The sequence below is a fragment of the Callithrix jacchus genome, chromosome 3 (genome assembly GCF_049354715.1).
Source record: "Callithrix jacchus isolate 240 chromosome 3, calJac240_pri, whole genome shotgun sequence".
Taxonomy (NCBI): Eukaryota; Metazoa; Chordata; class Mammalia; order Primates; family Cebidae; genus Callithrix; species Callithrix jacchus.
In genome coordinates this window covers 127,309,386-127,326,699 of record NC_133504.1, presented here as the reverse complement: position 1 = coordinate 127,326,699, position 17,314 = coordinate 127,309,386, and the positions used below count along the sequence as shown (strand labels likewise).

At 39.0% G+C, this 17,314-nt stretch overlaps 1 protein-coding gene across 23 annotated transcripts in view; it reads left to right on the top strand.

Moving 5' to 3' along the window:
* Window positions 1–17,314, top strand: part of RUFY3 (RUN and FYVE domain containing 3) — a 104,446-nt gene that overhangs the window by 16,403 nt on the left and 70,729 nt on the right. For 4 of the 23 annotated variants that reach the window (XM_078367126.1, XM_008993206.5, XM_035293603.3 and 1 more), the window contains exons 1-2: window positions 1,649–2,063; window positions 2,192–2,494. The exons of 13 other annotated variants lie outside the window; for them this stretch is intronic. In XM_078367126.1, the coding sequence (XP_078223252.1) occupies window positions 2,317–2,494 (178 nt within the window). In that variant the 5' untranslated portion in view covers window positions 1,649–2,063; window positions 2,192–2,316. Of the gene's footprint in view, window positions 1–1,648; window positions 2,495–13,800; window positions 13,983–17,314 lie in introns of those variants that run through there. 6 more of the 23 variants (XM_078367128.1, XM_008993208.5, XM_008993205.5 and 3 more) reach the window with 2 other exon arrangements.

The following is a 17,314-nucleotide window of genomic DNA, read 5'->3' as shown; positions in this document are numbered from 1 at the left end:
TTTTGCTTTCCTTAGTAACTTACTGATTTTCCCCAATTATAAATAAGCCTATATATATGCCTTCTTATGTTGTACCAGTATATAGTACAGTCTACTTATTTTATTTTATTTTTTATTTTGAGACAAGGTCTCACTGTGTCTCCCAGGCTACAGTTCAGTAGTGCAATCTAGGCTCACTGCAGCCCTTCTGGGCTCACGTGATTTTCCCACCTCAGTCTCCCAAGTAGCTAGGACCACATGTCCATGCCACCACGCCTGGCTAATTTTGGTTTTTGTAGAGATGGGGTTTTGCCAATGTTGCCCAGGCTGGTTTCAAACTCCTGAGCTCAAGCCATTTGCCTGCCTCGGACTTCCAAAGTGCTGGGATTACAGGTGGGCACCACCACGCCCAGCTAATTTTTCTGTGTTTTTAGTAGAGATGGGGTTTCACCATGTTGGCTAGGCTGGTCTCAAACTCCTGACCTCAGGTGATCCTCCTGCCTCAGTCTCCCAAAGTGCTGAAATTACAGGCATGAGCTACCACTCCTGACCATTCAGCCCCTCCTTCTAACAATATGAAAATGCCAGTTTCTCTACAGAATTTGATTCTTAGCATTTTTTTTTCTTTGAGTTCAGTGTCAAATTAGGATTAAGCATTCAAGATTTTAACAATATTCAAGGAGAATTTTTTCTTTTAGTTTTTAGAAATTAGGTAAATCAAGATGTCCTTCTGTTAATCCCCAGAGAGGAATAATTAGTCTCAGATCTTATTTCTTGTATTTGTATACTCCTCCTGAAAACTGGAACCCTTATATACAAAAACAAACAAACAAATGCTTGCTTTCAACTGTCCAAAACATTTTCAAAGAAAATTATTATCATTCTTCTCCTTGTAACTTATGTAGTTCATAAAGCAAGTACCTGCCTTTTTGCTACCAATGTATAAATGCCTCATTGGATAATATAGGACTCTGTGTGTGTGTGTGTGTGTGTGTGTGTGTGTGTGTGTGTGTGTATGAGTTGATTTAAGAAAATATCATAATGTAGCTTCAGTATGTTATCGAATGGGAGGATTTTTAAAATATAACACGGTTTTAATTTTCTGCATAGAAACATATTTCATGCTAATAAATGGCCATTAATTGGGAAAGATTTTACTTTTTTAACTTGAAGTTTTTTCTTGCATTTCTGCATAACCTAAAAGGTCAGGTTTTTGTACCTTGAAGAAGGAAATCACAAATGCCCAAGAATAAGATATTTAAATTGAAAATCTGCTTTAGCTTTTTTTTCCTCTTTTTGTTTTCTTTTCTTCTAAGAGCCTCAATTTTTTATGCTTTAGTATTTCTTAAAATGTAACATTTAGCATAGTAAAGAATTTTGATAGCTATGTAGATAAGAATAATAGAGGTGAATTATGTGGTTGTTAAATCAACTGCCTCTTTTACTATCTTTACTATAGATTATTATCCAGTATAAATTGTCCTCCTTTTATTCAGTCCTTGATCCCAAAGTAAGAGGAATTGATGAGGGTATGTGCATTGTGTTATGTCTGATCACAGTTTGACTAGCACAGTCTGGAAGTGGGTTGTACAGGATGAGAGAGAGCAGCCTAATTGCTCTCCCAGCATCAGCAGCATCTATAAAGCATCCTGGGAATTGCTTGCTCTACGTTCAGAGCAGCTGGTCACATGGGCCTGAATTTTCAGTTCAGTTCATTAGTCAGCCATTTTGGTCAACACCCTGCTTACTGCACACGGCCAATCCTATGAGAACTCAGCATCCCGGCTTATCTGAGCAGATCCTGGAAGTGATTTCTGCAGCTCAGGATTTTTTTTTTAAGCTACATTGAAAATACAGGTTTATTTTTTGTTCAGGTTTTTCTTTTACATTTTTTTTCTGCACAAAGGAGGAGGATTTTTCACTTACTCATATCGAGACCAGATTTTTAAAGCCATCTAAGGCAGCATCGGCTGTGCAGGATTTAAAGCCTATAGCTCAGCTGAAAAAAAGGTGGGGGGCAGGGAAGGGAAGATAAAAGAAGAGGAAGCTGGGAGAAGACAAGCATCGTCTTATTTTGCTATGTGGTAGGAACTGTCTATAAGATAGTGTAGAATTGTTTATCTTGAGCAGTTGGTTCTTAAATTATAAGGTATTTTTCTTTCTTTTTTTTTTTTTTTTTTTTAAAAACCTCCCCTACCGCTTTTCTTGAAAGCTTTGTTTCAGAGCTTTGTATTGGGTGTTTTTGGAGAGGAGGTTATATTTATTATTTGTGGGGTGTGTGTGTGTGTGTCTGTGTGTGTGTGTTTGTGTGTGTGTTGTGGTCCCAGCTGAGTCATCATGTCTGCTCTGACGCCTCCGACCGATATGCCAACCCCCACCACTGACAAGATCACACAGGCTGCCATGGAGACCATCTACCTTTGCAAATTCCGAGTGTCCATGGATGGAGAATGGCTCTGTCTGCGGGAGCTGGATGACATCTCACTTACACCTGACCCAGAGCCTACCCATGAAGGTATGGTCAGATCCTGTTTGCTAGTATCTCCCCAGCATCCTCATTCTTATAGGGGAGAGCTGGGAGGATCAGGGAGAGGTAGAAAGAACCTGTACTCAGCACCCAGATCCCCTTCTCTTGCTCATGGGGGAAAAAATAGTTTTTTTCCTACTCCTTGAGGTGTCCTTTCAAAAGATGCTGGATACTTGTTTGGAGTTCTTTGTCTTTAAGCCTCTAAAGAAAACATTTGAAGTCACTTACCACATCTCATCCCAATCAATAATGAAAAAGCTATTAATTTTGTTCATATATGAAAATGTTATAAAAATTGTAGTGATTTATAACACTAAGTTAAGACAACATGACTATAGTTAATAGGATTGTACATGATTAACACAGTAGAAACACCAGGGGGTATCCTGTCATGAGGATATAATGTTAAGCAGGTTATGACATCTAGGAAATATTTGATAAAATATTGTCTTTTTTAACAATATGGATTATTAGGTTAGATGAGAAAATAACATTCAATGTTTATTTATTGAATATGGATGCCTAAAAAAGCATAATGCCTTGGAAAGATTAAATGTGATTAATATGGGATCCCTGTAGAATGATAATATTGGAATCTATTGGCCATTGCTTTTTATAAATTATTTGTGGTAACTGTTATGATCCATTTGAGATTTCTGCTGTCAGTACCTCTGAGATCTTTGTGGTCTCTTGACTTGTGACTTTTTTCCAGGACTCTTCCTAATTTATGAGAGGTTTTCCACTTCTACCCTTTAATTTTCTTAATGCCACAGAAAGAGAATTGATTTGAGTTATAGCTACAAATTGTTTTGTTTTTAGTACAGTGGTGTCTTAGCTAGGGTTTACTCTCTGTCCTTATACCGATGGAAACAAAAATGCTTACATGTTGGGAGAAATTCTTTATAAACATCTGCCTGATAGGAACATCTATAGGACAGAGAAGACCAGAGGTGAATTGTACCTAGCAGATGGGGTTAGGAAAGGTGATTCTCTGCCTTTGACCTTGAGTTGAAATCTTATCATGACTCAGATATCGCCCATTGTGTTTAATAAGGATTTTATCTTCCCAGTCAGCCTTATCCTTGAGAAAGTTTTTGGAGTGGTTAATATCACAGAACACAAAGCAGTCATTTTGGGTGTGTCTTTAAGAACAATGTTTAAGTGGTTTTTAAGACCTTTTGCATCTTTTAACAATTGGTTTGTTAATTGGACAGCTTTCTTTGGCTGTAAGTTCCGTTATCTGCACAAGTTATAAGACATCAGCTGAAATTCTATACAATGCCAGTACTATTTCTTTTATTATTTTTTATTCTGTATTTTCATCAAAACATCCCTACATCCAACAGTTCCAGTACTACTTAAAACAGACTCCAAAACTTTAAAAGTCTAGGGAAGGAAATACAGTTTTTGAAGGCTACCAAGAGGTCTTCTGGCAACTGCCTCAGTTTACATATTTTGTTTGAAAAATCATATTTCCATCTATTTTGAGAGTCACACAGTATGAAATATTCCTTTAATTATGAAATATAGGTTATTAGTGTCTCAAAAATAATTTTTAACAATTTTAGTACTTTGAATATGTGTTTTTTGAGCAAGATTTTCATGGGTAAGCAAAAGTGAGCTGTTTAGTCCATGTAAGTGTTTGAGGTATTACCGTTTGAATTCTTCATAGAGAAATCTGTAGCAACACATTTCTCACTAATACAGAAAATGTGTGAGAGCTGTAACCTAAGCAATAAGCTATATCTCTGCTGATTAAATAAATCAGATAAATAAAGAGTTTCCAAGACCTTTAATCAACTGTAGAGGATTTGGGAGGAAATAAGAGAAATGCTGACAGTGCATTTTAGAATGTTACATTAAATTGGGCAAGAAAAGCCATTATTTTAAATTATTAGAATTGAAAATAATGAAGGAAAGCATAGGCCCATGAAAGCCTATGAGTATTATTTTCTTGCTCCATCAGCAAACTCTGGATATTTAAACAGTCATTTGGTCCCAAGAAATATCTACTTTAATTTTAATACCATTGACAGTTACTAGATTTAATTTAGCTATAAGCATTTAAGTGGTGGTCACCAGACCAATGATTATGTGAATCTCACCTTGTTGACAAAATGGAACTCCTGATGTCTGGACACAGGAGTATTCAGACTACTTCCCGGGCTGATTCATAGAGGGAAAAAACATCTGACACACAAATCCTAGAGTGGAGTCTCCTCACTCCCACAAAAGAAAATAGGCAAAAAGCATAATGTTTCCTCTTAAAATGATGGAGACTATGTGTACTCAGCAATAGATGCTCTGTGGTTTCCGCATTTTATTTTCTTAAAACCAGAATTCCTGGCCCTTCACTGAGCAGTCCACGGTATAGGCCTGGACCTAGAGTTTCTGCCTACTTTAACTCTTAAATAAATGAGAATAAAAATATTCACTTCATTATCTCAATGCTTATTGGTGGTCAATGAGATGATCTCTCTTTTGTTTTACATACTCTTATTTTTAAAAGCCAGAAGTAAATCTACAACATGTTTAATTGCAAATAGATTTCCCCTAAAGGCAAGAGCCTAAGATTGATTCCACAGGAGAGGCTTCATTTAGTGAGACCTTAAGAGATAACTAGGTGATCACCAGACTAACATAGGGAGAAACAATACATAGTGAGCTGGACAAGCCAGGGAATAGCAAACGGGATCACACTGGGGCTTCTGTTTGGCATAACAGGCAGCAAGGCTGGAAAGATAAGCAGGGGCTTGACTATAGAAATCTTACTCATACTGAAAAGCCTGAACTTGATTCTGTAGTGAAAAGCTACTGGTGCTTTATATCTGGGAGTAACATGAAATAAGAGTTTTATTGGAATGATCACTCTGGAAACTATAGTGGATGAATCAGAAGCATATAAGCTCTCAGGGACCCCTAACTATAACTATTAAAATGGTCTGAGTAGGAGAGGACAATCTCAAACTAAGGCAGAGTGAACACAAAAGGAACAGTTCCTGGAAAAGTAGAATGTACCAGATGACTGACGGGCTGGGGATAGCTAGAGGATGAAGGTGAGATGGTGCCTGGGATTACTCCCTGGCTTCTGGCTGCAGAAGCTGGGTTCCCTTTACCAATAGGAATGTAGAAGGAAGAGAACGTTTGAATTCCTAATGATTAAGAGATTGTGACTGCCAATCACTCATCACTTTCTTTCTTTTCCTTTTTTTTTTTTTTTTTTTTTTTTTGAGACAGAGTTTTGGCTCTTGTTGCCCAGGCTGGAGTGCAATGGCGTGATCCTGGTTCACTGCAAACTCTGCCTCCCAGGTTCAAGTGATTCTCCTGCCTCAGCCTCCCGAAGAGCTGGGATTATAGGCATGCACCACCCTGCCTGTCTAATTTTGTATTTTTAGTAGAGAACGGGGTTTCTCCATGTTGGTCAGGCTGGTCTCCAACTCCTGACCTCAGGTGATCCACCCACATTGGCCTCCAAAAGTGCTGGGATTACAGGCATGAGCCTTGGCCATCACTCTTTCAATTGAGCCTTCCACCCACCCCACAGATGCATTAATCTAATTTACACTTTTCCAGATTACATATTCTGGCTTAAGTCTGTACCCTAATTTCCATTAAGAGTTGGAATCCTGGCTTACTTTTCTTGTGCTATATCAGCACTAGAGGAGCAGACTTGTTTATAGAAAATTCATTTTGCATTTTCATGTACCACCATTGACCTCTCAGAGATACTCTTTTTTTTTTTTTTTAAGTTTCTGAAAGCATAGTAGGATTTCTTTTCTTTTCTTTTCTTTTCTTTTCTTTTCTTTCTTTCTTTTTTTTTTTTTAACCAAAGCAATGTTGGAAGTAAGTGGAATTTCAAAGTAAAGGAACTTTTAAAGCACCACGAAAATTTTAGAGAACATCTGTTCTTTGTTTTTCTCAAGAATGGAAGCAGAACACTTCAGTTAGACCTTTAAACATCATTATATTAATTTCAGAAGTGGTATTATTACTGAGATGAAATTATATGTTTTGTTTTCTTGATTTTTTTTTTTTTTAAAGTCATGTGCTTATGTGTATCTGAATTTCTTGGAGTAACATTCTTCAAACAAGTTGCATATAATTCTAGGATCAGAAAAATAATAAAGCTTTATTTCTTTTCTTTCTTTCTTTTTTGAGACAGAGTCCCTCTGTCACCCAGGCTGGAATGCAGTGGTGCGTTCTCAGCTCACTGCAACCTCTGCCTCCTGGGTTCAAGCGATTCTCCTGCCTCAGCCTCCCTAGTAACTGGGATTACGCTGTGCCCTAATTTTTGTATTTTCAGTAGAGACGGGGTTTCACCATGTTGGCTAGGCTGGTCTCCAACTCCTGATCTCAGGTGATCCTGCCCACCTTGGTCTCCCAAAGTGCTGGGATTTCAAAAAATTAGCTGAGGGTGGTGGCCGGCGCCCATAATCCCAGGTACTTGGGAGGCTGAGGCAGAAGAATCACTTGAACCCAGGAGGCGGAGGTGGCAGTGAGCTGAGGTCACGCCATGGCACCCCAGCCAGGGAAACAAGAGCGAAACAACATCTCAAAAAAAAAAAAAAAAAAAAAAGATTTTTTTAAAGAAATTCCTCAATACATGTTGTGTATACACATGTGCATATACATGAAGGGCAGGCTATAGTATTACCTACAGTATTATTGAATGTTTAACAACAAAACCAACTGTAGCTATGACTCAGTTTACAACACGTTTACCCTTAACAAGCTTACCTAATTAGAAATGTTTATGTTAATAAAAGTTTTGACACTTTAAAGAGAATTTTTAAAGAATGAAATTCTGACTCGTGTTGTCTCAAGTGACTACAGATACCCCTCGAATTAAGATGGGGTTATGTCCTGAGAAACCCGCCCTAAGTTGAAAATACAATAAAATGGAAATGCATTTAATACACCTACTCTACCAAACCTAATAGCTTAAATAGCTTAGCCTAGCCTGCCATAAACATGCTTGGAACACTTAAATTAGCCAACAGTTGTACAAAATCATCTGGCAGCACAGTACCCTGTAGCATATTGGTTGTTTATCCTGATCTGTGGCTAATGGTGTGGCTGACTGGGAGCTGCGGCTCGCTGCCACTGCCCAGCATCGTGAGAGAGGATCATCCAGCATATTGCTAGCTTGGGAAAAGATCAAAATTCAAAATTTGAAGTAGGGTTTCTACTGAACACATATCACTTTCTCACCATTGTAAAGTTCAAATATCGTAAGTTGAACCATCATAAGCCTGGGATCTCTATAAATTGAAATTAGCTTAAAAGACAGCAGTAGTATCGTATTTCTTTTGTTTGTTTGTTTTTTCTGAGACGGAGTTTTGTATCGTTACCCAGACTGGAGTGCAATGGCAGGATTTTAGCTCACCGCAACCTCCGCCTCCTGGGTTCAAGCAATTCTCCTGCCTCAACCTCCCGAGTAGCTGGGACTATAGGCACGCACCACCATGCCCAGCTAATTTTTTTGTATTTTTAGTAGAGACAGGGTTTCACCTTGTTGACCAGGATGGTCTCGATCTCTTGACCTCGTGATCCACCTGCCTCGGCCTCCCAAAGTGCTGGGATTATAGGCGTGAGCCACCATGCCCAGCCAGTAGTATCACATTTCAAAAGAGAAAATGTTATTTGCATATATTGCCTTTACTCTGTAAAGTGTTTCAGACAGATTTTTTGAATAGAATTTATGATCTAAGTCAAATTCCTTGTTCTTAAACTAAATGTCCAGCTTTTGGTCTATTTTCTTTTTTCATCCATGCTCCTACTCCATTTTCATTTTTTGGATATTTATATGGTTTGAGTGGCAGGCAAGTTATTAATCTCAATTTAAAATAATTTTTGTGTGCTTTTTAAAGTGAAGCTGAGTTGGATTTCTTAAATAAGACTTTTTTCTGACTACAAAAGGATATTTGCTGTGCAGATTTGGAAACTTTTTTTTTTTTTTTAATGAGGCCTTGAGATTTAAAAATTTCTAAATAAAATTTTGACACAGAATTCAAAATGACTGAATAAATTTGCTGGATACCTAAAGAGTCTGTTTGAGTTGCGTGGATATTAATTAGACTATGGAAAACTTTATTGCTCTTAATATGGGGTATATTTCAGAACAGTAAAGGAATTAATACAATAATGGGATTTATTTGGCAATTTGTGCTTTTGGCTACTGTGATGGTCATTAATTTAGAGATAATATAGGATAGTGGTTAAAAGTATAGATTTTGTGGCATGGACCTGGATTCAGTTCCTAACCCCACTACTCAGTAGTCATGTGATGTTGCACAAGTTATCAATTTATGCTTGAGTTGTTTTGGTTTTTTTTGAGACAGTCTCGCACTGTCGCCCAGGCTGAAGTGCAGTGATGCAATCTCAGTTCACTGCAACCTCTGCCTCCCGGGTTCATGCGATTCTCCTGTGTTAGCCTCCTGAGTAGCTAGGATTACAGGTGCCTGCCACCACACCCAGCTAATTTTGTGTATTTTTAGTAGAGAGGGGGTTTCACTATGTTGGCCAGACTGGTCTCAAGCTCCTGACCTCATGATCTGCCTGCCTCGGCCTCCCAAAGTGCTGGGATTACCATGCCTGGCCAGGTTTTTTTTGAGACGGAGTCTCAAATGTTGCCCAGGCTAGAGTGCAATTGCACCATCTCAGCTCACTGCAGCCTCCACCTCCCGGTTTCAAGTGATTCTCCAGCCTCAGCCTCCCCAGTAGCTGGAATTACAGGCACCCACCACCACAAGCTAGTTAATTTTTTTATTTTTAGTAGGGATGGGGTTTCCCCATGTTGGCCAGACTGGTCTTGAACTCCTGACCTCAAATGATCTGCCCACCTCAGTCTCCCAAAGTGCTGGGATTACATATGTGAGCCATCATACTTGAGTTTTTCTCTCCTCTTAACTGGGGATATTAATGGTAACAAGAGGTTAGGAGGATTAGATGAGATAATTAATGTAAAGCACCCCATAAATGGTAGCTATTTATATTAGTGGTTATTCATGAAGCAGTAGCTGGAGCCACAGCAGTTTAAGCCATATTCTTAAATGCATTGCCATTTTATTTATATTTCTATTTTTGTGTCTAACTTTATAGAGTAGTCTAAACAAGTTATTTATCTGACAGACTGAAGATAAACATTAGTAGTAGCTTAAACTCAAGTTTTAGCATTGTCCTTTCTTGGACCTCTATAAATAAAATAATTGATTAAAAATTTATCAGTTATCAAGAAATATGTGCTTTTGTTTTCTTTTCTTCTTTTAAGACCGAGTCTCGCTCTTGTCACCTGTGCTGGAGTGCAATAGCACAATCTCAGCTCACTACAACTCCTACCTCCCAGATTCAAGTGATTCTCCTACCTTAGCCTCCCAAGTAGCTGGGATTATAGGTGCCCACTACCATTCCCGACTAATTTCAGTGTTTTTGGTAGAGACAGGGTTTCACCATGTTGGCCATTCTGATCTCAATCTCCGGACCTCAGGTGATCACCTGCCTCGGCCTCCCAAAGTGCTGGGATTACAGGCATGAGCCAGTGCACCCGGCCGAAATATGTGCTTTTCTATTAACCTTCTTTTAGGGATAAGGAATCTGACATTGAGAGATGATGCACAGATGATCAGTTTAATGCGATAAAATATACATCTGGCCTGATTAGTTACTTTCTGCCAGGAATTATTTACTCCAAGTGTTATACATGTATTATCTCATTTAATTCTTACAGCAACCTTTTGAGATTACATACGGTTATTACCTACCCTCAGTTTACAAATAAAGAAACTGATATTTGGCCAGGTGTGGTGGCTCACACTTGTAATGCCAGCACTTTGGGAGGCTGAGGTGGGTGGATCACCTGAGGTCAGGAGTTCAAGACTAGCCTGGCCAACATGGTGAAACCCCATCTCTACTAAAAAAAAAAAAAAAAAAAAATAGCAGGATGTGGTGGCGGGCACCTATAATCCCAGTTCTTGGAAGGTTGAGGCAGGGGAATCGCTTGAACCTGGGAGGCAGAGGTTGCAGTGAGTAAAGATTGCACCACTGTGCTACAGCCTGGGTGACAGAGCAAAACTCCATCTCAAAAATAAAAATAAATACAATAAACTGACATTTGAGGATGTAATAAGTGGTAAAAGCAGGATCCAAACTCAGACAGCCAATGGCTCAACCCACAGACAACACTCCTGTCCCAGAATTCTAGAGTGTAAGTCCAGCAGTAGGCCTGCATGCAAAAATAGGATTCTTTTTCTCAGTCCCTGGTGACATATTTCCAGAAGTTCTTTTTTTCTTTTTCCTGAGACAGAGTCTTTCTCTGTTACTCGAGCTGGAGTGCAGTGGCACAGTCTCAGTTCACTGCAACCTCCACCGCCCAGGTTCAAGCAATTTTGCCTCAGCTTCCTGAGTAGCTGGGATTACAGGCCCCTGCCACGGTGCCCAGCTAATTTTTTTTGTATTTTTAGTGGAGACAGGGTTTCATCATGTTGTCCAGGCTGGTCTTGAACTCATGACCTCATGATCCACCCGCCTCAGCCTTTCAAAGTGCTGGGATTACTAAAGTGCTGGGATTACTGGCGTGAGCCAGCACGCCCAGCCATCCAGAAGTTTTATACACAATTGAACACAGCGTTGGTAGGTACAGTCAACATCCAGATAAGGCAAAAGCATCCCAGCTGGGACATGCTTAGTCATTGCCATCTATTAAAGTAGAGACTGAGCTTTTTGTCCACTTGTTTTCTTTTTCCTCTTTTCACTCACTTTTATAAAGTACATAAAAATATTTACACAATTGTGCATATACTACCAAACAGCAAAAATGCTGAAACTGACCTGCTGGCAAGCAACACATCTATATGCTAAATTTAGCTCTCTGAAGCAGATTTACAAAAGCAGTAAGAAAAGCTGTTCTGTTTTGTTTTGGTTTGTTTTTGTTTTGAGATGGAGTCTCACCCTGTTGCCCAGGGTAAAGTGCTGTAGCACAATCTTGGCTCACTGCAACCTCTGTCTCCCAGGTTGGAGCGATTCTCATGCCTCAGCCTCCTAAGTAGCTGGGACTACAGACACACACCACTACGCCCAGCTAATTTTTGTATTTTTAGTGGAGACAGGGTTCTGCCATGTTGGCCAGGCTGGTCTTAAACTCTTGGGCTCAAGCAATCCACCCCGCCTCAGCCTCCTAAAGTGCTGGGGTTAAAGGTGTGAGCCACCGCCCTCAGCCTGATAATCAAGCAGTTTGTGATAGCAGTAATATTTGTGATTATGGATTGTTGGAAATAGTAGCTACAAGTAGTCATTACTCTTTTAGTCAAGCATTCTCGTGCCCTTTTTTGGTTGATTTTATTTATTCAATGTTTTTTCAAACTCCTTTTCAATACACTTACTGTTCCAGTCAGGCTGTGCTTCAGTAAAACCCTGATTATTCTTTTTGTTTTATGAGTCCGACTTGTGATTCTTCATACCAGTGTTAAATCAGAAAGGATAATGGACCCCTGACTCCCTTCATCTATAAGTCCTTTTCCAACAAATCTCACACCTTTCATGTCCTGATTCACTGGGTAGTGTCTGGGACATTTGTTTGAATAAGCTGGGAATCATTCTCCAATTATTTAATTTATGGGATTCCTTATTTCTGAAATTATATAAAAAGGTCTTCGGGGCAACCCTTTTCGTTGGCATTCGTCAGAAGGCCTAATAGTACTGTGTACTGTTTATGGTAGATATCCAACAAACTTCTGGTGAATTCAGGATTCCCTGTTACTCCATGAAATCATTTTAAAAGAAAATATTTTGTCTTCCTCCGTTACATACAATTTAATTTATGGTTTCTAATGTTTTCCTTATTTTTAATTGTTTATCTCATATTCTGGACCAATAGTATATTATTTGGAAAATACAAGTTTGGAATAATAATTTGTTGTTTTAAATATATCCATTAATAATACGTAGTATTGATGGGAATATGGGAAGAATTGGAGCCTCTGCTAGTAGGAATGTGCATTGGTACATCTTTTATTTTTATTTATTTTTTGAGACAGAGTTTCACTCTCGTTAAGTCCAGAGTACAGAGGTGTGATCTCAGCTCACCACAACCTCTGCCTCCCAGGTTCAAGTGATTCTCCTGCCTCAGCCTCCTGAGTAGCTGGGATTACAGGCATGTGCCACCACACCCGGCTAATTTTGTATTTTTGGTAGAGACAGGGTTTCTCCATGTTGGTCAGGCTGGTCTTGAACTCCTGACCTCAGGTGATCTGCTCCCCTCAGCCTCCCAAAGTGCTACATCCTTTATAGAAATCACTTTGTCATTGTGAACCAAAGACCCTAAAAAATTAATTCTCAGCGATTGTACCAGACATCTAGCTTAAGGAAATAATAAGAGATACAAACAAAAAGTTTGTATATGTACTGTGTATTTATCATGGTATTCTGACTTCCTGTAACAGAATCTTGAGAGCAACTTAAATAGCCTAAGAGGAAAATTATTCAAAAAGTTTTAGAATACCTTGCACTAAAAATTCTTATGGAACAATATTTGATATGTAGGATAATGTTTGGATATAACTTTTAAAAGCTCTCTCTTAAGCTGCATATTTACTATAGTCACAATTTTTTAAAGAACAGGTATACATAAACACAAGTAAAAGAAAATGTATCAAAAATATAAAAGTTGGTTATCTCTGGATAGTGGAATTATGGGTGATTTTTGTAATATTATTCATATGTCTTTATATCTTCCAAATATTCTACAAGAGGACATATTACTCTAATCAGAAAACAGGTGCTCCTTTTTCAAAGGAAAACATTTATAAAAATTGTTGGTGTACGGTCCTCCATCCAACAGATATTTGTTTATATCAGTACCTTCTATGACAGTTTCACACATCTGTGAGTGGGAACATTTGCCTCACAGCAGAGCTGCTGCTTTAGATTCAATTCCAATATAATTTTTATTTTATTTTCCAATATAATTTTTAAATATTTCTATTAGGCATTTTGTTTTGAATGTTTTCAAACATAGATCTGTTTTTATTTACTGGCATGCTTTGTTTTCATAGCTGTTTAAATACTGCTTGCAGTGTATAGAGTGGCCCACAGTGTCTAGATTTAGAAGTATTTACAGCACATTTGATTTATTCCTTTTCTAAGTACTTGGAAAATAAAACCTGAGTCATTGGGATTCTCTTTTTCACAGAATTGTGTTACTGTTCTTTGCTTTCACTGTGGCACACCCCCTTTTGTAATTGGCCCTTGGTGAGATTACAGAAACATTTGTTGCCACCAATGCAGTCAGCCTTAGATTTACACTGTCAGGTTCCCTGAGCTGTGATTATGTGTTCAGAAGGCAGGGTCAGTGAACTTCTCAAAGTGAGAAGATTGTAGCTTTTAATAGTCTCAGAAGCCTATGGGACAAAGTTCTTTGGACAAGGTTCATCCCTTCTTGTTGCTCTGCCCTGAAAATAACCTGGCTAGTCACCCTTTCAAGGTAAGTTTTACCCACTTAGCTTCCAGGATTTTGTAAAATTCTAAATCTGGATGAGAAATATAAATAGCTTTGTACTTGTATGCCAGTTCCTATCTAAACCACAAGAGAGCTACATACTGCCTGTGAGCTGACCATAACATACTCTGCATAAAATCAGCTTTTCCTTCCTGTTTCAGCACTGCTTTCAGTTTCTTCCTATCTGCTTGAGCTCCTGCACTGGCGTTGGCTTCAGGGCACTGACATTAACCACAGTGCCTTACAGTCTTTTCTTCTATTGGTGAACCTTTTCTGGACCTTTCGTGGAACAGTTTCTACTTTAATCTTTAATTTGTGCCCTTCATAACAGAATTCACACTAACTCTTCTTTGGGTTATCAGCTTCTTAACACCCAAAAGTCATTTGTCCTAAACGAACCACTGAAATAATGAATCCTTTTCCAAAGGGAAATGCTGTGCCAGATAAGATAACTGCCGCTCAGTGATAGAGCTCAGAACCGAATTCACATTGTCAGATTCCCAAGCCTGGTTGGAAAGAGCAAGTGCTGTCGTTTGAGAGCATCTACCATATTCTTTACTCTTTAGTAGCTGGTTCTGTATTTTGCTTTTTTGATGGTGCCCCTCTTGAAGGGGAGGCGGAGGGTATATAATTGTGCAAGTTTTTCATTGTGATTCCTTTAGTCCCTACCAGTCCACTGTGACTGCTATGAAGTGCTTTTGAGTACAGCGTTGTAAATAGTAAAATCTACGCTTTGTAATTTTTGGTATTTGAGCTTTTCCAGAGGATAAATACAAGGATTTGATGAGCTTAGAAACATATGTGTAGAGGAACAGTGAAACAGACTTGTCCCCAAATGGCTGCTAAGTAATTATTTATTTTTTATCATAATTAACTATTCTCAAAATTGTATGTCAATGTGTTGAAAATAATGTTTCTAAAGAAAATACTGGCTGGGCATGATGGCTCACACGTGTAAACCCAACATTTTGGGAAGCCAAGGCAGGTGGATTGCTTGAGCTCAGGACAGCCTGAGCAGCGTGGTGAAACCCTGAGTCAACAAAAAAATAAAAAATTAGCTGGGTGTGGCCATGTGCCATGGCTTACGCCTTTAATCCCAGCACTTTGGGAGGCCGAAGCAGGTGGATCACCTGAGGTCAGTTCAAGACCAGCCTGTCCAACATGGTGAAACCTCATCTCTACTAAAAACACAAAAAATTAGCTGGGCGTGGTGGCGGACACCTGTAATCCCAGCTACGGAGACCAGTGCAGGAGAATTGCTTGAACCTAGGAGGCAGAGGTTGCAGTGAGCTGAGATCACGCTACTGCACTCCAGCCTGGACAAGAGCGAAACTTCGTCTCAAAAAAAAAAAAAAAAGCACTAGCTGAGTGTGGTGGTGCATGCCTGTGGTCACAGCTACTCAGGAGGCTGAGGTGAGAAGATGGGAGGATTACTTGAGCCCAGGGGGTTGAGGCTGCTGTGAGCTTTGATTGAGCCCCTGTACTCCACTGGGTGACAAGAGTTGAGACCCTGTCTCAAAAAAAAAAGAAAAGAAAATATCTTTAGTATTATTATGTGTAGATATTTTTAATGAAAACAACTTGAGTTATAGAGGTGACATATTTGCATTATAAAAGTCACAAGATACAGAAAAGTATAAAAGACGAAATAATAGAATGCATCTAAATTTCTAATACCCAGGGATAACCACTGTTAAGATTTAGTACTGGATTTTCTTTTTCAATGTATATACTAAAGGTTCACTTGCAAACTCACACAATTGTGTACATGTAAGATCATACCACACATGTGCTGTGTCATCTGCCTTTTTTCCTCTGCAATATCTTTCCATACGGACAAACTGAAATTTGAAATTTGTATCATTTTGTTTAATGTCTTCAGTTATTGGATGTGCCATAATTTTTTTCTTTTGTTTTTTGTTTTTTTTTTGAGACAGAGTTTCACTCTTATTGCCCAGGCTGGATTGCATTGGCACAGTCTCGGTTCACTGCAACCTCCACCTCCCAGTTTCAATCAATTCTCTTGCCAAGTAGCTGGAATTACAGGTGCCTGCGACCATGCCCGGCTAATTTTTGTATTTTTAGTAGAGACATGGGGTTTCACTATGTTGGCCAGGCTAGTCTTGAACTCCTGACCTCAGGTGATCGCCCATCTCAGCCTCCCAAAGTGCTGGGATTACAGGCATAAACCACCACGCCCAGCCTGGATGTGCCATAATTTCTTTGACTATTCCTTTATTGTAGGCATTTAAGTAGTTTCTGAATTTTTCTACCCAAGACAGTTTTGGTACGTTGTTATGTATATAACTTGAATATTTTACCAGTTTTTATTTTTTAATTTTTATACATATTGCCAAGCTGCTTTAAACAATTTAAAAATGTTTTAAATAACATGGTATCATCAACTTTCATATTAGCTACTCTTCAAAGCTTGGTTTTGTCTTTCCTGCTGCAGTTGGTTGTGTTTTTTTCATGCTATATTAAAATCCGAACTTTCCAAAGGATACAGTTGTGATTTTCAAGACAGTTGGTTCAGCAGCTGAAAACCTCATAATATTACTTTCTCTTTAAAGCTAACAATAGTGTCCTAAGCAGAAGAGAGTTTTTACTGTTAATTGTGCAGTGAGAAACTGCATGCATTTCTAAGATTGCTAGAACTTGTTTTTTGAGATGAAAAAGCTACATGTGGGGATTCCTTTTTTCTTTCTCATAGAGAGGTAAAACTTAGAGTGTATGTGAGATGTACTGTGTTTTGTCTGAGAAGCCCACAGTATCCAGTCCTGGGGACAGCACCTTCCCAGCTAAAGTGTCTTAGAGCCATTATCTCTGCCAGCATAGCTATTCTGGCATGAGGGCAAAGGGTCTATTGCTCAATGCTTCTTTTCCTTATTGCCTCATTCCCCATCAGGCCTGGTCCTCCTTAGCCTGCTAGTGTCACCTAACTGCTCACCTAAGAATCTGTTTTATCTTTACTTATGTCTCTAATGTTAATTTTTTTTTTTTTTTTTTTTTTTTTTTTTTTGAGGTAGGATCTTGCTCTGTCACCCAGGTTGGGAATGCAAGTAGTGATGTCATCTCAGTTCACTGCAACCTCCACCTCCTGGGTTTAAGCAGTTCTCCTGCCTCAGCCTCCTGAGTAGTTGGGATTACAGGCGCTTAACACCGCACCTGGCTAATTTTTGTATTTTTAGTAGAGACAGGGTTTCACCATGTTAGCCAGGCTGGTCTCGAATTCCTGACTTCAAGTTATCTGCCTGCTTAGGCCTCTCAAAGTGCTGGGTTTACAGGTGGGAGCCACCATGCCCCACCTGTTAATT